Here is a 22,168-nt window from a genome sequence, read left to right as displayed (position 1 = left end):
CTGTGCAGCTCAGTTCCTAATAGGCCATAGATCGGTTCCTGTCTGCGGCCTGGGGGCTGGGGACCCCTGCTCTGAATGACTGCTCCAGCTTCTCCTTTAGAAAGGTTGCTCACTCATTTCACTTTCTTTCCACAACTATCCATGTCTAGGATTTCACCACCTCACACCTGAACTACAGCAACAACTGCCCATCAGGCCAACTATCTTCATAACTCCCACCTGCAATCCATCTTAGTCACCACTGCCAAATTAGCCTTCTCAAAACATCAGCTTTGTTATGCCATTCTTCTGCTCAAAAGTATTTCTGAAGATTCTGACACGGAAGTCAAATTTCTTCAGTCTGGCATTCAGCACATCTGAACTGCCTGCTGCTAGTACTTAACATATAACTCGGCCAACCTTATCTTGTCTCTGTTCATCTCTATTTGAAGCACCTATTCCTGTTCCCCCTCCAACTGGAAAGCTTTATCTAATTTCCACCCGACCAAAACTTCAACCACTCTTTAGTTCCTCCCCAGCATCTAGCACCAAATTTCTTCAGTCCTTACTCGTCAGCATGAAGTATGGGAGAAAAAATTGACTCCAAAAAGCAAGACAGAACCCTGGTATCAATGCTAGTCTGACATTTAATTACTAGTTCATGTGACCTTGAGCAAGTAAATTACCTCTGTAAGCACAGAGTCGCTTTAAAAAAAATAGGGCTAAGAAATTATCCATAGACTTGCAATGATCAAATGAGATGATGCTTATTACTGTCATTGTAAACATTAACATACAATGCTTTTCAAGTACTGTTTTCATGCAGATTTCTAAGTGCTTTCCATGTATCATCTCACTTAATCCTCATAACAATTCTACAGTAGGTACCATTCCCTATTATTGTACAGATGAAAAAATTTAAGCACAAGGAAATGAAAGTGTTTATCTAGCAGTGGCTCAATAAATATGTGCTAAGTTCCTTCCTAGGTCACTTACTGTGGACAGCTTTCATTTCCAGCACTAAATAAGAGATTTATTCCTGCACATGTCTTCTCTCTCTACAGAAAAGGTTTCTGTAAGACATTAGCTGTCTTACACTTTCTTTGTAATTATATCATATGGCACTCAACCTGAGGAAAGGTATTTTGTTTATTCCCCTCTATTTATAAGAACAAATACTACAGTATCTGACACACATTAAGCATTCAAACAAAGCAAGATGAACTGACTTCACCTAAGGAATCAGAATAGTAATGGCTAGGCCTGTGGCAGACTGCTGATTGTTTGCCTAAATAAGTTTCCTTTTCTTCCATAACACTCAACTAGATTACATTTTCCCACCTGCCTTGTATTCAGATGTAGCCATGTGACGGAATTCCTGCCAGTGGAAAATAAATGTGATTTATGCCAATTCCAGGCTATTAAAACTTCCCAAGCATACCCCTCCAAGCTTCAACCTCCACACTCCCAACTATCTACTGACCAGGAGGACAACTCCCAAAGTGACACTGAAAGCCATAGGTCAAACATGACACAGCCTGTGTCACACAGTAACTGCCCTGCTCCCACAGTGACCAAACACACATGCCTTGGACTATTATGTGAGTAAGATATGAACTTGCACTGTATTTCAGCAAATACACATTTTGGGAATCTATCTAATACAGCTAAGAGATAACTCTAGTGAATACAGAATAGTAGGTCCTGTTAAATGCATGAGTATTTGTTGAATAAATGGTGAGCATGTACCAAATCTCTGGATAGTACTTACTGGCATAGTGGGGTACATTGGGGGCGGTATGAAAAAGCTTGTGGATTCCATGCCCACAATAGCTTCGAACAACTGAAAATCCATTTGCTTGGGCATGCTTCTGGATAATGTTTCCCAATTCTCTGTACCGAACACCAGGCTTCACTGAAAGGAAAAGAGAAAATTCATGACAAACAAATAATAACTAACGTGTACTAAGCAATTACTATCATCCAGGTGCAGTGGCTCATGCCTGTAATCCCAGCACCTTGAGAGGCCAAGGCAGGAAGATCACTTGAGCTCAGGAGTTCAAGACCAGCCTGGGCAACATGACAAAGCCCTGTCTCTACAAAAAATATAAAAATTAGCCCTGCATAGTGGTGCATGTCTATAGTCCCAGCTACACTTGGGAGGCTGAGATAGGAGGATCACTAGAGCCCAAGAGGCCGAGACTGTAGTATTCCTGCCACTGTACCCTGGCCTGGGCAACAGAGAGAGACCTTGCGTCAATATAAAAAAACAACTAGACCGGGCGCAGTGGCTCACGCCTGTAATCCCAGCACTTTGGGAGGCTGAGAGGCGGGCAGATCACGAGGTCAAGAGATGGAGACCATTCTGCATCCTGGCCCTCGTGATCTGCCCGCCTCAGCCTCCCAAAGTGCTGGGATTACAGGCGTGAGCCACTGCGCCCGGTCTAGTTGTGGCAGATCACGAGGTCAAGAGATGGAGACCATTCTGCATCCTGGCCAACACGGTGAAATCCCGTCTCTACTAAAAAAAATACAAAAATTAGCTGGGCGTGGTGGCACTCGCCTGTGGTCCCAGCTACTTGGGAGGCTGGGGTAGAAGAATCGCTTGAACCCAGGAGGCGGAGGTTGCAGTGAGCTGAGATTGCGCCACTGCACTCCAGCCTGGCGACAGAGCAAGACTCCGTCTCAAAAAAAAAAAAGAAAAACTAAAACAAGTACTACCTTTGTGCTAAGAAGCTTTCAAAACACTTTTATGCGTCCACGCCTCAACTTATAGATGAGGCACAGAGAGGCCAAACAGCCAGTAATTGGTAAAGTTCTAAATTTAAACCAAGGGCATCTGTAGTTCTTCCTTTCATGCCAAAAATGTCAGACTCACAACAGTATTAAGGGATTGGGAGTAGGCACCTTTTGCTTTCTCCAACAACAGAGAACAAACAATAGAGAAGAAAATACACTTCTCTTCCTTCCCATCCTTCCCTAAGGCCAAGTGTTTCATTAATGTGAGTAGAAGAGGTAAGAATGCACTAGGAGTGAAAGGAATGTCCAAAAAGTAACAAGTTGTCCTGAGTTTCAGCTTGGACACCTTCTGAAAGACTTACTTCCCCTGGGCTTCTTTATTCCCAATAAAAACAGTTCTCAAATTTTCCATAGCTCCCTCTACAGACAAGCCTAGAGATACAGTATAGGAAATGTACTTCTCACTATATACACTTCCTGACCTGTTTAATTTCTATGAATTTGACTGGTGTTTCAATAAAGCACAAAACAAAAGAAGTGGTTCTCATCATTAAGGTTCTTCCTCACACTAAAACCCAGGAGCTGGGCACTGTAAGTCTCCTAGGGAACCTCAGGATGACTGGGGATCCTTAACTCTCTACAGTCTCCTACTCAGCCTATCTGATTCCCAGCCTGAGGTTCAGATACAATGTATCTTTCTCATCCATTTCAGGGTAAATAGCTCAAGGAATCATTTTAACTAACATTTTTACTTGCCCTTAACTGCATCTTCCAGCTTGATTTTGGGGGGAGAAGGAAGGAGGTTTCTAGTTTTGAAAAATCATGCTGTGGCCGGGCATGGTGGCTCACGCCCGTAATTCCAGTACTTTGGGAGGCCAAGGCGGACAAATCACCTGAGGTCAGGCATTTGAGACCAGCCTGGCTAACGTGGTGAAACCCCATCTCTACTAAAAAATACAAAAGTTTGCCAGGTGTGGTGGGGGGGAGCTGTACTCCCAGATACTTGGGAGGCTGAGGCAGGAGAATGGCTTGAACCTGGGAGGTGAAGGTTTCAGTGAGCCAAGACAGCGCCACTGCACTCCAGCCTGGGTGACAGAGCAAGACTCCATCTCAAAACAAACAAAAAAGCAAAATCACGCTGATTTTCGTAATGATTGTCTTTCATTCCTATCCAGGCCTTCCTATCAGCCTGAGGTAGGAGGGGGAACAAAATGGTAATCCATGTTGCACAGAAGGAGTGACAGGGGAAGTCTTCCTTACTTTTCAAACTGGGCCAACTGTGGCCCCAAAGGTAGTATCTAGATATATTAGTATTTCTGGTTTTTAAACACAGGGTGGTGGTATAACTGGCATTTAGTGGGTAGAGACCAGGAACGCTTGTGAAGCATCTTATATGCACAGAACAGGCCTCTCCAACAAAAAACTATCAGGCCCAAAAGCCACTAAATGCATAGACTGAAAAATTCTACTTAAGAATTCAAATTTCTGGCTGGGCGTGGTGGCTCACACCTGTAATCCAACGGGTAGATCACTTGAGGTCAGAAGATCGAAACCAGCCTGTCCAACATGGTGAAACCCCGTCTCTTAAAAAAAATAAAATTGGCTGGGCATGGTGGCTCACGCCTATAATCCCAGCACTTTGGGAGGCCAAGGCGGGTGGATCATGAGGTCAAGAGATCGAGACCATCCTGGTCAACATGGTGAAACCCCCATCTCTACTAAAAAAACAAAAAAATTATCTGGGCATGGTGGTGCACACCTGTGGTCCCAGCTACTCGGGAGGCTGAGGCAGGAGAATTGCTTGAACCCAGGAGGCGGAGGTTGCGGTGAGCTGAGATTGCGCCATTGCACTCCAGCCTGGGTAGCAAAACTCCATCTCAAAAAATTAAATAAATAAAAGAAAAAGAAAAGAAAAGAAAAAGAATCTTAATTTCAACAGCTTTTCAAACCCTCTGCCTGGGGAATTGGGGGGTACAAAAAAAGAGGCAAAGAAAGAGGCAAAAATGACATATACAAAGGTATTCATAGCACTTTGCAAAGAGCAAGCAACATTCAGGTTCTTTCCTGGCTACTGTTATGAAGACTGTTGGCAAGTTCCAGTCATACATCATATAAAACAGCAACCTAACTATCTGGTTTTTCCTTCTTCTTTTTTTTTCTTTTTGTTTCTTCAGTTGATTCACAGAGAAACAAAAATAATAGAAACACTGACTATATTATCTGGCAGAAATGCTAAAAATTATTTCAAACATAAGCTTTTACACATACAAACTAAACATTAAAATCTTATCTCACAGCCAGGCGCGGTGGCTCACACCTGTAATCCCAGCACTTTGGGAGGTCGAGGTGGGCGGATCACAAGGTCAGGAGATCGAGACAATTCTGGCCAACATGGTGAAACCCCATCTCTACTAAAATACAAAAAATTAGCCAGGTGTGGTGGCGGGCACCTGTAGTCCCAGCTACTCGGGAAGCTGAGGCAGGGGAATCACTTGAACCCGGGTGGTGGAGGTTGCAGTGAGCTGAGATCATGCCACTGCACTCCAGCCTGGGTGACAGAGCAAAATTCTGTCTCAAAAAAAAAAAAAAAAAAAAAAAAAAAAAGACCGTCCTGGTGAACATGGTGAAAACCCGTCTTTACTAAAAATACAAAATTTAGTTGGGCGTGGTGGCGCGTGCCTGGAGTCCCAGCTACTTGGGAGGCTGAGGCAGGAGAATTGCTTGAACCCAGGAGGTGGAGGTTGCAGTGAGCTGAGATTGCACCACTGCACTCCAGCCTGGTGAGAGCCTGACAGAGTAAGACTCCGACTTAAAAAAGTAAATTAATTAATTAAAATAATCAACAATGAATAAGCTTTAAAATTTTCACCTATTGATACACAAAAATATCATATTCCTTCATTTCCATTCCTCCAACTTGAGTAAAAATTTCATCTCCCATACACATGAAAGAATGCACTAAAAACAATTTTTAAAAACTGGATCAATGTTATTAGAGATAACTGTGTATTTGTCTAAGAACTCTGTCCTATTCACTATTCTGTTGATGACATCAAGATTTGGGGGGATTGGGGAGGGTTGTAGATAGTACACTGGATAATAAAGTTCAAATGATAAAGATTAACTAGAAAGCTGTTTGCCCATTTATTAACAGTTTGTTAACAACTCCAACAAGATGCTGTTAAAAGCTTTCCTTCCTTTTTTTTTTTTTTTTTTTTTTTTTCCTGAGATGGAGTCCACTCTGTCGTCCAAGCTGGAGTGCAGTGACGTGATCCACATCCTGGGTTCAAGCAACACTCCTGCCTCAGCCTCCGAAGTAGCTAGGATTACAGGCGCACACCACCATGCCCAGCTAATTTTTGTATTTTTCGTAGAGATAGTTTCACCATGTGGGCCAGGCTGATCTCAAACTCCTGACCGCAGGTGATCCACCGGCTCTGGCCTCCCAAAGTGCTGGGATAACAGGCGTGAGCCACCTCGCCCAGCCCCTTTCCTTCTCTTATCCCTGTAAGATACTGATTAAACAAAAAAGCCTGGATAAGCTGTTTATATGTACAAAGACAGCCTGAGAAAAATCTTTCAGAAATACACCCCAACCCATTAGTACAATAGCAAGAAATCTGGAAATCACCAAAATCCAACAGAATAGTTATAGACATTTTAATACTACAGAATATAATACATAGCCATTAAAAGAATGAGGTAAATCTATGTCTGTAGGTAACATGCTAACTTGCAAAGATCTCTATGACAGTTGAAAAAACAGCCCAGTTACACATTACAAATATGATTCCATTTAACCTAATTTAACACATACACATACATGTGTGCATTAATTCATAGGAGAGAGAAAAAACCTAAATGGTTACAGTGGATATCTCTACAGAAAACAGAGAAATATTAAAAGCGGGGAGGCAAGTGTAAAGTAGAATCACATTTTTCACTCGTGATCTTCAGTTTTAATTTTTTATAAGGAAAACATAATATTTATGTAGTTGAATATTAAAAATAGAGTAAAAGTTGCACTAAAAAACCATCTTCACAGTCCTCCTCATTTATCAGGCAAGAAAAGGAAGATAAATTACAGAAGAAACAAAAAACGCTAACTATTCATCTGGTCTATCACCACCAAAGGATTCCCAAATCACCCTTTCATCCATTACTGCTAATGCCCAAAACTAACTCAAGTTGAACAGGGGCAAACCTGGAAGGTACAAGGAATGCACACAGCTGTGGCACCTAGTCATTCCTGGCCTATCAACACACAGGACTGCCAACAGGTTCCCAACACGGAGGCTGACCTGTGTCAATGGCTTGCATCAGGCACTCATATGTGGTCTGAACAAGTTTCCGTGCTCCATCATCCACATCTCCGACAAAAAATGTCTCATTCAGGTCCCCATGATAACCATTGCGATAAAGAGTGATGTCCACTGCAAGAGAATGTGCAAATATAAAGACCATACTTATTTTCATTTCAAAATTCAAGTGTTTGTCCAACATGACAGCATCTAGTAATTTAATGAAAAAGATAACTTCCATATTCTCAAGTTAGACACCAATGGATAGTTGTCACCCAACAGAAGCTCCCTGAGTGTTATGTAACTGAACTCGCTGTGCAGAGCAGGAATATGGCCCATGGAACATGAAACAGATAGGGGGGTTTTATACTCTTATAGAAAAATGTATGTGGGATACAATCATGCAAGATAAATTACCAGAGTAACATTAAATTGAAGACTTTGCTACATTATAACGCTAAATACAAATACCATTTTCATTTATCTTCTACAAGTTCCTTACTCCTGCTAAAGAAAAATAGAAATTTACACTGTTCTACACCTGTTTTTTAAAAACTCATTTGCTTTTCACTTATTTGTGAGTATTCATCCTTCTCTTTGTCCCCATGTTTAAGAATACAGATTACTATTACACCATTATAATCTATCTAGGGAGCACACTGAGTATTTTTAAACCATATATTTCAATCAACCTGCAACATCACAATACAGTTATTTTGGTTCTAGCACAACGCATACATTCCTGAAAAACCGTATACATTCTGCATATAATAAAAATAACAGGGTTTATATAAAAAATAGGGTTGGCCTCAAAACCTATGGAACTTCATGAACAGACAGCCTAACTGAAGCAGTAGCAATTCTAATAAAAATAGTGTCACAGTTAAATTTCAGCTATCATTCACAGCTAGCATCACAATCAATTATCTGCAGCCTCTAACACTTGGGCTCATACTTCCTCATTTGATACGTAGGTCCTTTAAGTTATCTTATTAACAAAGAGTCTAATTTCATGAATATTAAAATACCATCTAGGCCTGATGTGGTGGCTCATGCCTAGAATCCCAAGAATTTGGGAGACCAAAGTGGGCAGATTGCTTGAGTTCAGGAGTTTGAGACCAGCCTGGGCAACATGGCAAAACCCCATCTCTACAAAAAATACAAAAGATGAGCTGGGCATGGTAGCAAAAACCTGTAGTCTCAGCTACTTCTGAGGTGGGAGGATCACCTGAGCAAGGGAAGTCGAGGCTGCAGTGAGCCATGATGGCGTCACTGTACTCCAGCCTGGGTGACAGTGAGACCCTGTCTCCAAAAAAAAATAAAACACAAAACAAAAACAAATACCATCTAGGAAAGCCTTCTAATGTCTTTTAAGCTACTTCCTCTACTCTCTATACTTGTACCTTCCCAAGGTAGCTTCTTAATATAGGGAGTCTTTAAAGCTACTTTCATTTAAGTAAGCGCTTCTGCAAGATTTTCAGCTTTCTCTTTAGGTCTTCATATATTACTAATGGTTTTCCTTTATCTATAACAAAGCCTGCCCTGGTCTCTTCAAAACCATTAGTTAACTTCTAGTGGAAAACAACTAGACTCCACATCACTTCCACATTTCACTGACATCTTTGACCTATTTACCAATCACATATGAGATAAGCATTAAAGAAATACACACTGCACCAAACACATCACACCAGAAGTATCTTAAAAGCAACACGCACAAAACCATAAGAAAGCTTTCCGTAGATTTAAGAGTTAGACTGATACTGAATTTTAAATAGGAAAAAGTCTAAGTTCAGGAAGCAAGTCAAGAAAATGTAAGTCACCGTCAGATTCCCCAAGCTTTGTTGTTTCTTTGCCCACAGTAATGAAAGTAACATATCTTTCTTACCATTAACAATGTCACCTTCTTGTAAAGGCCGTCTGTCTGGTATTCCATGGCAAATGACTTCATTCACTGAGGTACAACAAGACTTTGGGAAATTATAATAATTCAAGGGAGAAGGGTAGCAATTTCTTGCAATACATGCCTATAATAAACACATAAAAAATAATTTGGGATATACAAAAGAAAAAAATCTGTATGAAATGAATCAGATTTTAAAATTTGAAAAATGTGAAAAAAAGTTGTACACATGCCACTATAAAGACCTTAATATTTTATTTTAGTAACAATAGTGGATATTATCTTAAACAATATACAACAGGGTTTGTGCCAGTCAGATACACATATACAAATCAGTGTACTGGTGGTAACTGCACAAAGGAAAAGTAAAATTACATACAAGTATTCCTGATCCAAAAATCTGAAATCCTCCAAAATCTGAAACTTTCTGAACACCAACAGGACACTCAAAGGAAAGCCCATTGGAGCATTTAGAATTTCAAATTTTGGAATTAGGGATGCTTAATCAGTTATGTATAATACAAATATCCCAAAATACAAAAAAAAAAAAAAAAAAAAAATCCGAAATCCAAAACACTTCTCGTCCAAAGCATTTCAGATAAGAGATACTCAACCTGTATTACAAATATATATAAATATTACCACATATGAAGATTTTATTTTAGAATTACTCTAGAATTAACTAGTCCTTATGAAAAATATGTTAAAGTAAAAATATAACATTTAAAGTCAATATTAACAAGCATTTTTGATGTAATTATAATTCTTACATTGAAACAAACCTATATCCCTATGCCCCAAAAATAACTACTAGTATAATTAAGAAATGGTGGTCAGGCACATTGGCTCACATCTGTAATCCTAGAACTTTGGGAGGCAGAGGCGGGAGGATCACAAGGTCAGGAGTTCAAGACCAGCCTGACCAACATGGTGAAACTCCCGTCTCTACTAAAAATACAAAAATTAGCTGGGTATGGTGGTGTGGGCCTGTAATCCCAGCTACTCAGGAGGCTGAGGCAAGAGATCACTTGAATCTGGGTGGCGGAAGTTGGGGTGAGCCGAGATAGGACCACTGCACTCGAGACTAAGTGACAGAGACTCCGTCTTAAAAAAAAGAAAAAAGAAATGATCAAGTACTTCCAGATATTTTAATAACCACATTCAGTGGAACAACAAAAGAACTTTTAGAGAAAAACATGGTCTGCTTTTTCATAAGAAGTCTTACTTTACTGGATGCTTTTACACAGTGGTAATCACAGCATACATAATTTCTATGTCCATCCCGCTCCAGAGTCTTCAGGGTAATATTTTTAATGGTTGCAGAATATACCATTTGTAGAATATGTAGAATATACCATGATTTTACTAGCAATTCCACTCTTACTGGAAATCTAAATTAATATGAAGTTTCCTCAACTAGAAAAAAAAAATCTTACAAACAATAACTACCTTGTGGCTTTCCCCCCATTTAGGAATATACTTCTCTACTTTCTCATACCATTATATAGTTTAGAGTATACGGAATTAGACTTTCTAGATTGAAAATGCCAATTCCATCACTTACAATTGTGTAACCATGGACAATTTAATTAATTGACCTCTCTATTCCTCAGTTTCCTTACCTATAAAATGGAGATTACAATATTACCTACCCTCAAGAGGTTGTTGGTGAGATTAAATGAGTTAATGTAAAAGAAGCACTTGCGCACCTCACCCACAGAACATACTCAAAATGCTATTACTGCATATTATACATCTTATACTAAGATATGAAACAATACCCAAAGTCAGGATTAATAAGATTCTGAATAAAAAATTTATAAACATTTTCATAGCTCAATATACATTGTCAAGTATTAGTTCAAAAGGGTTGTTCCAATTTACAATACCATCACCAAGCAGAAGAGAGAACCAGTTTCATCATTCCACAAATCAATGGATATAAACATCTTTAAAATACTTACGAATTTACTAGGTCTTTATAATTTGCATTCATTTACAAGAACACATTTGATCTGTTTTCCATATGTTATATTAATTACTTATCACTCATCTTTTTTGATTTACTCATATAATGTGTACACTCATCTACTAAAGTCTTAAGGTCTCTCTTTGATGGACAATCTTTATTTTTTTTTAAAAATCTCTATACTTACTACAGATATTTATCTGGACTGTTCATTGCCTTGATACTATAGATTTAAAAGGAAACATTTAACTAATCTAGCATCAGAAGTTTTATTCTTTTTTTATTTCAGAATATTTGATCTCTGTAGTAGTAGGATTTATTTAAAGCAGATAAAAATCAATCATTTTATAAAAAGCTCAACTGAAATGCTTATTATAAGTATCTTGTTTCAGAAACAAGATTTTTCAGCCTTACCTCCAACCTTAATATCATAGATTCTTAAAGACGGGAAAACTAATCATGAATGTTTTCCATATTTAAAAGAAAGCAAAAATTTGCTTTCAAATGAGCTTATCCAGGTTCCTTTAGACACTCAGAACTGAAGTCTACTTAATGTTTAAGTTCAAAGTATCTAGTAACGTAACAAAATTTCTCAAAGTAAAAAAGTAAAGTTCTTACTAAGTGTACAGCGTGATCTAGTTCTTCAGTAGTTACACCTGGTTTAATCATGCCAGCAGCAATATCCAAAACTTCTCTAGCAAGCTGTAAAAAAGGAACACTTAATACATTAAAAAAGACATAGAAATAGAAAGCTATACCCTTTCTACTGTTTGACTGTGGAAGATTGGTAAAAATGAATCTCCCCTTGAATATTACAATTTTATAGAAAATATATAAATATATAATATGTAAATGTATAAAAACAGACATATAAATTTTATAAAAAACTGGGCTAATGAGCAAGGAGCAGTAAATTTGGCTGATTTCTATGTGAAAATATACATCCTAGGTAATCTAAACAATCATCAACTGATGGAGGTAGTCTTCTCTCATTTCTATAATGGGGATAAGTGGAGGAAAAGAAAAGAACAGATCCTGAATACAATAGATTTTGTAGATTCTGTTTCTCCAAAAAAAAAAGAAAGCAATCAGGTATAGTGGCACACGCCTGTGATCCCAGCTACTCAGGAGGCTGAGGTGGAAGGGTAGCTTGAGCCCAGGAGTTTGGGGTTACAGTGAGCTATGATCTATATGATTTATACTTGTGCCACTGTACTCTAGCCTGAGTGACAGCAAGATCCTGTCTCAAAAAAAAAAAAAGATGAATTAATTCCTCAAAGAATCACAGCAAGTAAATCATAGGAATAGAAAGTTCTCCAGAATATCAAACAAAATTACAATCAAATCACTTTTAAAGCACTGAATAAAAACCTTAAGAATAATATCTAAATGAATAGTATGAATATATTATATTTTTCTTCAGAATATGTTTTTTCACCTGATAAGTACCAACCACTACTACCACTGATCATAGGTATTTCACAAAAAGGCCTTTAGTGTAACTCTCTGAGCCTTAAACTTACTCCTATGTTATGACTTGTGAAAATAAAATGACAAAATGTTTTTAAATATCATTAAAAACCTGGTTCTTTTAAAAAAGAATACAGAAAGTAAAGAACTGTCATCTAAATATAGATTATCCACCATATTAATTTTGAAATAAGCTTTGAAGAAGAAAACAACTGTTGACTAAAATTACATACTAACAATAGTTTTATGAAGAGTGTGGCTAGTCAGTCTAACAATATAACATTTGCTATGTTTATAAATCAGCAAATCCCTGACTCCATGTCATGTACTGCTTAAACATTTCTTACCCCATGGGGAAAAAATAACTCTTACCCTACATACGAGTCGCATCCCTTCTATATCTTCAGATGAGAGTAATTTAATCTGAGAAGTACCTTTGAGAGCCTGTTCAGATTCAGACATTCCTGGAACAAAAAATCGGTAAGTAAAACTAAAATGAATGCAAAGATGTAGTATTTATTAGCATAATTATATACCTCTGGCATAAAAATAGTAGTCTCACTGTTTCACACAACAGTAACTCATAATTTGAGATGGTCTAGATAAGATTTAAAAAAAAAAAACATTTTCAACATCAAAAGGAAACTTGCGGGCCGGGTGAGGTGGCTCACACCTATAATCCCAGCACTATGGGAGGCCGAGATGGGTGGATCACCTGAGGTCAGGGGATCGAGATCACCTGGGCTAACATGGTGAAACCCCATCTCTACTAAAAATACAAAAAATTACCCAGGGATTGTGGCACGTGCGCATAGTCCCAGCTACTCGGGAGGCTGAGGCAAGAGAATCGCTTGAACCTGGGAGGCAGAGGCTGCAGTGAGCTGAGATCATGCCACTGCACTCTAGCCTGGGCAACAGAGTAAGACTCCATCTCAAAAAATAAAAAAAATAGGCCGAGCGCAGTGGCTCACGCCTGTAATCCCAGCACTTTGGGAGGCTAAGGAGGGCGGATCACAAGGTCAGGAGTTCGAGACCAGCCTGATCAATATGGTGAAACCCCGTCTCGATGAAAAATACAAAAACTTAGCCAGGCGTGGTAGCACGCACCTGTAGTCTCAACTACTTAGGAGGCTGCGACAGCAGAATCACTTGAACCTGGGAGGTGGAGGTTGCAGTGAGCCTAGATGGTGCCACTCCACTACAGCCTGGGCGACAGAGCGAGACCCGTCTCAAATTAAAAAAAAAATTAATTAATTAAAAGTAATTTAATTTTTTTTAAAAAAAGGAAACTTGCTAAACCAATTGAAGAAAAATTCTACAGGGCAAATTTTCAGACCTGTTAGAAATCAGCCAATAGTTATGCAGTACTTATTATATGCCAGGCAGTATGATAATCAAGCTCAGTCCATGATACACATTTGAAAAGTACGACAGAATTTACAAATTACTTTCATAATCATCTCATGAAGCAACTACACATCAACAGCTAATGAATTACACTATTTTCTGAAACAGGAACCAAAGTAAGTGTTTTTTAAACCGCAGTTTGTGACCTTTTATTGGGCCACAATTAATATTTTTTAGAAGTAAATAAATGGGATAGAAAATATTAGACCAGCATAACAAAGTATTATACTCATATTATATGGAGTAAGAATAAGTACTGCCATGAAATCTGTTAATTTATATACACATACGCATACAAAGATCATGTTATAAAAGCCATTTCTAATGACAAAGTTTCTAAAATATTGCCCTAAAAATCTTCACTAATAAAATTTGTTAGCTTAAAGTTTTAAATACATGAAAAGCAATAAAGCCAGGATAGCAATTATCTCAAAATCTAACAAAAATAATGTCATCAACTAATCTTATTTACAAGTACTAATGGGGAAAAAAAACATAATACATCAGGATGCAAGTGAGATTCATACCAGAAGGCAGGGATATAGTTCAATACTGGCAAATCTATTAATCCAATTCATCATTTATAAATTAAGAAAGAAAAGGTAAATAATCATCTAGAAGGAAAGTAATTCTGATTATATGGCCAGCTACCACATTGACATGATAAATATAAATCTCCAATTGAGAACCAACATCACAGAATGCCCACTATCGGCAGTATTACTTAACGCTGTCCTGGCAATACTAGCAGATGCGATTAAACAGGAGAAAGAAATAAGACATGTAAAACTAGAAAGGAAAGAACAAAATTCTTATCAATTTCAGATATGATTACATATCTCTAGAAGAATTACCTGGTGAATTACCTGGTAAATGACCAGAAATACGAATTCAGCAAGTTGGCATATTGCAAGGTAAATATATCTAAATCAGTAACTTTCCCACATACAAATAATGAACTAAAAAATACAGAAGATATTATGTACAAAAAGAACTAAAAAAATTAAGGACCCGGGAATAAATTTAACAATGAAAGCCCTACATGAAGAAAATCTTAAAAAGCCACTGAAAGACATAAAAGTAGTCAAATAAAATTTTAAAAACATACCCTGTTCCTGGACAGGAAGACTCTATATTGTAAAGATGTCAATTCTTCCAAAATTAATCTATAAATTTAATACTATCTCAATAAAAAATGTCAACAGGATAATTTTGGGAACCAGACAAGCTGATGCTAAATTTCACATGAAAAACAAACATGCAAGAATAGCCAGGAAAATTCTGAAAAAGAGGAAAGGTAGGGGCAACAAGGCCTACCAAATATTAAACATTATATAGCTATTATAATTAAGAATTTGGCAATGGTACATGATTGGACAAATGGATTAATGAAAGAGAACAGAATACAGAAATAGACCCAAAGACATGTGAGAACGTAATACAATAATATAGGTTACATTTCAAATCAGTAAGGAAAGCCTGATTTTTTAAATAACTGGTGATGTAATAACCAGGTATTCTTCTGAGAAAATAAAATTAAGTTGCATCCCTATTTAACTCCTAATACTAAGTAAGTTTCAGATACGGAAATGATTTTTATCATACATAAAAAAGAGAGAAACCATAAAAATGCTGGAAGAAAACACAGGAATATATTTTTATAACTTCTGAACCAAAAGGGTCTTTTTAGGTCATAAAGCCATACACACTGTAAAACACTGATAAATTTTACTATGTTAGGATACTCAGTCTGTAATAAATGTAATGACAAAATATAAATGGTCAATTGGGAAAAAACAGTTTTAAAAACATACATCAAAAGATTCTTTTCTCTTATATACAAACATTTGTAAATCAATATGGAAAAAACTAGTAACCTAACAGAGGAAAAAGGCTAAGGATATAAATAACATTTCAAAAGAGAAGAAAATATAAATGAATTTAATATATGAAAAGATGCTCAACCTTACTCATAATTTTAAAATGCAGATTAAAATAATAGCAAAATAACATTTTGCGTCTTTCAGATTAGCAAAGATCATAAAACTTGGTAACATACTATGCTGGGAAAAATATAGCAGAAAAGAGACTCCAGTGTATTTTTTTTTTTTTTTTTTGAGACGGAGTTTCGCTCTTGTTACCCAGGCTGGAGTGCAATGGCGCTATCTCGGCTCACCGCAACCTCCGCCTCCTGGGTTCAGGCAATTCTCCTGCCTCAGCCTCCCAAGTAGCTGGGATTACAGGCACGCGCCACCATGCCCAGCTAATTTTTTGTATTAGTAGAGACGGGGTTTCACCATGTTGACCAGGATGGTCTTGATCTCTTGACCTCGTGATCCACCTGCCTCGGCCTCCCAAAGTGCTGGGATTACAGGCTTGAGCCACCGCGCCCGGCCGACTCCCATGTATTTTTAATGGAAGTAACAACTGGCAAAAAGTATCTGAAATTTGTATTATCTCTCAAAATCAAAAATGTGTATCTATATCCTTTGATCCACCTATTTTAGACCATCAACCTACAGAAATACTCTGACACATGATGGACAAAGATATGAGTAGTTACTGAAGTCAAATTGCAATAAGCAAAAACCTGTAAATGATCTAAATGTTCGTTAGTAGGAGCCTGTCTTAAGAAATATGATACACATCAACATAACAGAATACTTCATTCACTAAAAAGGAGGTAGCTTTACACGAAATATTTCTAAGACCATATTAAACAAATACAGCAAGGTGAAAAGGTATAGATAGTTTTTGGCATTTGTGTACAGATGGCAGGGACGGGGTCCTAATGTGTTTAAACATATAGAATAGTTCTGAAAAGTTCTGCACATAAAGGTTAATAGTGGTTACCTCTAAGGAAGAGAATTTAGTTTCACTACATAACAATAATTATTGTTAGAATTTACCTTATCTATGTTTTTTTCTTAAATACAAGCTAATACTAACATTTAAGAATATTAAACAGAAAAATAATGAAATTATACATCCTCAACAGTGTTCTATCATTCAGATTATCTTTCCCTTCAATTTTTCTGAAATAGTAGAGTTTAACTAAAATTTTTAAATGATATTCATAAGAATGTATGTAATACAGTTCCCCACTTCTTAGAGAACAAAGCAAAGACAGTTTAGCTTGCTAGATTAAACCACACAAAATTGCTGAGTGTTGACCCTTTTTGACATGCAAAATCAGTAATTTCACAAAGCCTAAATTAATCATATGTACAGGCCCTAAGGTCAGAGATTGTTCCACTGACCTGTGTTGCAAATTACCTATCTTCACTGGGTGTCTCAGTATCATTATCTATAAAAATGGAGAAGACAACAGAACCTACCTCAGCAGTGTTGAAAGTGTTAAATGGAGTAACACGTGCAAAGAACTTAGCACAGTGCCTGACACACAGTTAAGCAAAAATAAATACCAGTTATTATAAGACAACCATCATCATCATTCTCATCATTACTATCACTATTACCAACATTACTACTTCTGTTAATGTTAGTCCAAAGTCTTTAGTTATGCATTCACTCAGGCCTCTACCATCTGCTTTTACCTAAATAGATATAGTTTAATTTAGATAGGAGGAAATATTAAAATTAAAACTGTTTTTTAGTAAGTCTAGAAATTGTTATTACAACATAAAATACAGTATTATTTTAAATATAGTCTTTAACAGCTACATAAACAGTGTTTTCAGAAGTAGGTAGATTTCTAATGGGGGCAAGAATCTTTAATTCTCTTCAACATTTTAATGCTGGTTTAAAACACATTGTTTACATTTATTAGAAGTATAGCACTGAAAAATTTCTACAAGAAAAGCATTCCTTCCCTTTGCAGTAGTCATCAAGCCCACAAATTGAAAAATGAAGAATCAACATAGCAGAGCTTACCTAAGGGATGATCAGCATAATCTGGTCTTTGAATATAACTTGGCACTGGCCTTGTTGGCATCTAAAAACATCAAAGAAGTTAGGTAAAACTGATTTACCAACAAAAAATAAATAAAACTGGGGAGAAAAAGTCCATTTAAAAGTTTTAAATGATACCTTAAATATTATAACAGATATCTATTTTATGAAGATTATACTTTACTTTTTCTAGTGTTAATGCCACCCCTTTCTCAGTATTTTAGAAAGGGGGAAAGTGTCCAAGGTCGTCAAAGATTTAAGATTAGATAGAGACTAATAATAAGACACCCACGTTATTCCAAACAAACTGGCAAACTAACAACAATAAACAATAAAATAATGTCTCAAAGTAAATACACCAACATGTTCCTAGTCATTATCTCTGGAAGGCAGAATTAAGGAGATTTTGTTATGTTTTTCCTACGTTTCCAATTTTTAAAGATTAAAGATGTATTCCTTTTATAAAAAGAAAATCATCAGTAAAGATAATTTAAATATTTAAGGGTGACAAACAGATTTCAACTTGAATTAATTCTTATATTAAAATGCTGAGTTGTATCTGCCAAGAACAGAAAGAGAGAAATATATCATAATAAAGTAATTTTAGAAAAGTGTAATACAGTCAAGCCCTCCATGTCTCTGGGCTCCGCATCTGTTGATGCACAATCCATGATATGGAAGGTTGACTTTAAGGGATGTGAGCATCAGTTGATTTTGGTAACTATGTGGGGAGTGAGGAGGATGTCCTAGAACCAATCATCCATGGATACCAAGGAACGACTGTACACACCACCATCATGCCAGCAACAAAGTATCTATTCTACCTTACCCGACACTTCTTTTTATTTTATTTATTTATTTAGAGGCAGAGTTTCGCTCTTGTTGCCTGGGCTGGAGTACAATGGCATGATCTCGGCTCACTGCAACCTCTGCCTCCCAGGTTCAAGTGATTGCCCTGCCTCAGCCTCCTGAGTAGCTGGGATTATAGGCATTTGCCACCATGCCCAGCTAATTTTGTATTTTTACAAAATCTGTATTTAGCTCTTGAGCTCAAATTTGTATTTTAGCTCTTGAGCTCTTATGGTGCATCATTTGGGAGCTGGTAGTTTGGCAATCATGGAAGAAGTGGAAAAAAAATTAGATGAAAGAACTAAAACTTTTTTAATTTAAAAAGAAGTGTGTGAAAAAAATAAAAATTAAAAAAAAAAAAAGAAAGAAAGAAGTGTGGGCCAGGCACAGTGGCTCATGCGTGTAATTCCAGAACTTTGGGAGGCTGAGGCAAATGGATCACCTGAGGTCAGGAGTTTGAGACCAGTCTGACCAACATGGAGAAACCCCATCTCTAGCTGGGATTACAGGTGCGCACCACCGCTCCTGGCTAATTTTTTTTTTGTATTTTTAGTAGAGATGGGGTTTTAGTTCTTTCATCTAAATTTTTTTTCCACTTCTTCAATGACTGCCAAACTACCAGCTTCCAAATGGTGCACCGTAAGAGCTCAAGAGCTAAAATGCAAGTTCCTTCGTAAACTCAATCCTGATTATATGATTCACTATTGGAAAATAAATTACAAGTAGCATTTTTGGAAAACAGAAAATTGGAATGTTAAGTTCTTATTACCTTATTTACTCACCAGTGGATAATGTGGTCTGAGTTTACCAGTATATCGATAACCTGCCCATGGGTCAGTATTAATATCCCCTTCTACAGTCCACGAAGACACTTCTCGCTTTGCCTTTTCATCTTCTGGGAGACAGAGGAATAGATGTGAGGCAGGAGGAGAAGGAGGGAAAGGAATGTTTCAGTGGTCAAGCTAGTGAACAGCAGCATACTTTGAATATAACCTGTTTAAAACCAAGCCAACAAGCCCAGGCACAAAAATCCATCAAACCTCTGCCCAAACCGAAATCACCGAAGCTACTGCTTTACTGATATATTCAAAACCCTCATTAACACCTTTTCGAAGAGCTAAGGGTTTGGAAGACAAAAAAGTCCACATAAACATCTAAGTTTTTACACAACATCGAACAGAAACAGCATAGATAGCTTTTCTAAATGCATTCTTGCCACACCAATTTACAGAAAGCCCATTTTAAAATATGCAACATAAGCCCTCATAAAACATACCCAACTGAGTGAGATCAGATGTTACAAATGAATTATGTTCTTACTAAAAGAACAGATGCTAAGCAATCCCAAAGCAAATTTAAAATCAAAAATAATTCTTTCTCAGCCAGGCACAGTGGCTCACGCCTGTAATTCCAGCACTTTGGGAGGCTGAGGCACGTGGATTGCCTGAGGTCAGGAGTTCGAGACCAATCTGACCAACATGGTGAAACCCCATCTCTACTAAAAATACAAAAATAAAAAAATTAGCCAGGCATGGTGGCGCACACCTGTAATTCCAGCTACTCGGGAGGCTGGCGCAGGGGAATTGCTTGAAACAGAGAGGCAGAGGTTGCAGTGAGCCAAGATCACACTACTGCACTTCAACCTGGTCAATGGAGTGAGACTCCGTCTCAAAAAAAATTATTTCTCACAAAGCTGATCAATGGCTTTCAAGTCAATATTTCAAATTGCTTTGAAAACTTTACAACCATCATTTGCCTCTTTTCAGAAATTGGTAAAGGCAAGAGGCAGGAAAAAGGCAAAGACAAAGGGAAGGAACAATCAGTTTAAAGTTACTGAAAATTCAGCAGAAAAATTAAGAATCATGTCAATACACACAATCATGTAGTTATTAATCCACATGTACTGACTGAAATGTACACAAGAATCCCACTCACACAGAAGACCCTCTTTGGTGCCTGTAATGTCAACACACTGGCTGCACCTCTTATCTACATAGTAAAATGAAACTACCACTAAGACTTTAAATAGCAGGAATACAAGTCCCTCATAGACCAAGTATTGGCCTAAACATCTCCCAGTGCACTCAGACCTTTTCCTGATGATTGTCATTCTACCATAGGTTTTAAAAGTCAAACTTCAAACTGATTTTAGAAGTGTCTGGGAAAAAAAAAAAAAACACTCCTCTTAAACAATCTACTTAAAATATAAAATGAAGGAAAGTAGATGGAATCATAAAATGTTAAAGCTAGAGGATCTTAAAGATAATCTAGTGTCATTTCTTTATTGTACACATGAGGAAACAGAGACTATGTGGTTAACATGAGCAGAGTGACATAAGAATGCTAGCCCCTGTCCAGCACTCTTAGATAAAGAGCATGTGACCAACTTTGTAAAAGGCCCTTAAGGTACAAATGACAAGAATGCAAAAATATAGAAAAGCCATTCACATTACTTTGGAAGATAATATATAAATGAATAGAAAGATTCTACCATGCTACTGAATTTTAAAATAGCTTTCTCACCTCTGGAATTCAAGAAAGCCACTGTGAAAGTTAACATCAATAGGAAAACTTTCTTATCACAAGACAAAAACAAACTTCATTCATTGCCACTTGGGTCAAACATGACAGAAAACAGTTCAAAATGGGGGCCAACTGAGCCTGCTTCAGCTATGAATTGCCTCAAGTGATTTTGTCTGACACATGAACCTCAAGAATAACTTTCTCCCGAAACCTACGAGAGAACAGCAATCAAGACGCAGGCTTTTTGCACTAACATACTCCTGGGGAAGGAAAAGGGAGAAGGTGAGGGCATAAAAATCTTTTAAAGCTTCCTGTTGATCTGGACTTTACCCTCCCACAGTCTATATTCAAAAGAGAATTTAGGTCCAGGTGCAGCAGCTCACAGCTGTAATCTCAGCCATTTTGGGAGGCCAAAGCAGGTGGACTGCTTGAGCTAAGGTGTTCAAGACCAGGTTGGACAACATGAAAAAACCCTGTCACCACAAAAAATACAAAAATTATCTAGGCATGGTGGCGCATGCTTGTAGTCCAAGCTATTTGGAAAGCTGTGGTGAGGTAGGAGGACTGCTCGAGCCCAGGTCAAGGCTGCAGTCAGCCATGATTGCACCACTGCACTCTGGCCTGGGCAACAGAGCAACAACGTGTCACCAAAAAAAAGAAACAATTTGAAGCAAACAAATAATATGACCCAAAAGCTACCAAGACAACTAAAGTTGAATATGGCAAGTTCTTCTCTAATCTCTAGGTGTAATTTACTTAATGGAAATTCGCACTTGAAAAGAAAATTTGTTTACATTTTAGGATCAGTTTGATCTGAGCCTTAAGTGCTAACCACATAACAGACACCTAATAAATCTGAATTGAGCTGATGATGGTAGCAAAAGCACAAAATAACTAGTCTTTTTGAAAAGACTGCCCAAGAATAGAAAAGTATAAATAAATACTTGTAAGCTGTCTTCCAAACACCACAATGCAACAGTCCCAGATACATGCAAGGTCTGGCCCAAAGTTCATCACAGTCAGGCTTTATTCTTTTTCTTCTTCTTTTTTTTTTGAGACGGAGTTTCGCTCTTGTTACCCAGGCTGGAGAGGCTTTATTCTTTAAATTAAAGTTTT

At 37.5% G+C, this 22,168-nt stretch overlaps 1 protein-coding gene across 1 annotated transcript in view; it reads right to left on the bottom strand.

The window, feature by feature from the left end:
- Positions 1-22,168, bottom strand: part of METAP1 (methionyl aminopeptidase 1) — a 53,098-nt gene that overhangs the window by 11,755 nt on the left and 19,175 nt on the right. The window contains exons 3-9 of the mRNA XM_012474818.2: positions 19,312-19,424; positions 17,663-17,723; positions 12,734-12,825; positions 11,510-11,593; positions 8,908-9,046; positions 7,020-7,151; positions 1,751-1,894 (exon numbers count right to left, since the gene is read on the bottom strand). Coding sequence (XP_012330241.1) covers positions 1,751-1,894; positions 7,020-7,151; positions 8,908-9,046; positions 11,510-11,593; positions 12,734-12,825; positions 17,663-17,723; positions 19,312-19,424 — 765 coding nt within the window. The remainder of the gene's footprint in view (positions 1-1,750; positions 1,895-7,019; positions 7,152-8,907; positions 9,047-11,509; positions 11,594-12,733; positions 12,826-17,662; positions 17,724-19,311; positions 19,425-22,168) is intronic.

Source organism: Aotus nancymaae, unplaced genomic scaffold (assembly GCF_030222135.1).
Source record: "Aotus nancymaae isolate 86718 unplaced genomic scaffold, 86718_ANA_hifiasm-v0.15.2.pri h1tg000006l, whole genome shotgun sequence".
Taxonomy (NCBI): Eukaryota; Metazoa; Chordata; class Mammalia; order Primates; family Aotidae; genus Aotus; species Aotus nancymaae.
This window is presented reverse-complemented; position numbering and strand designations above follow the sequence as displayed.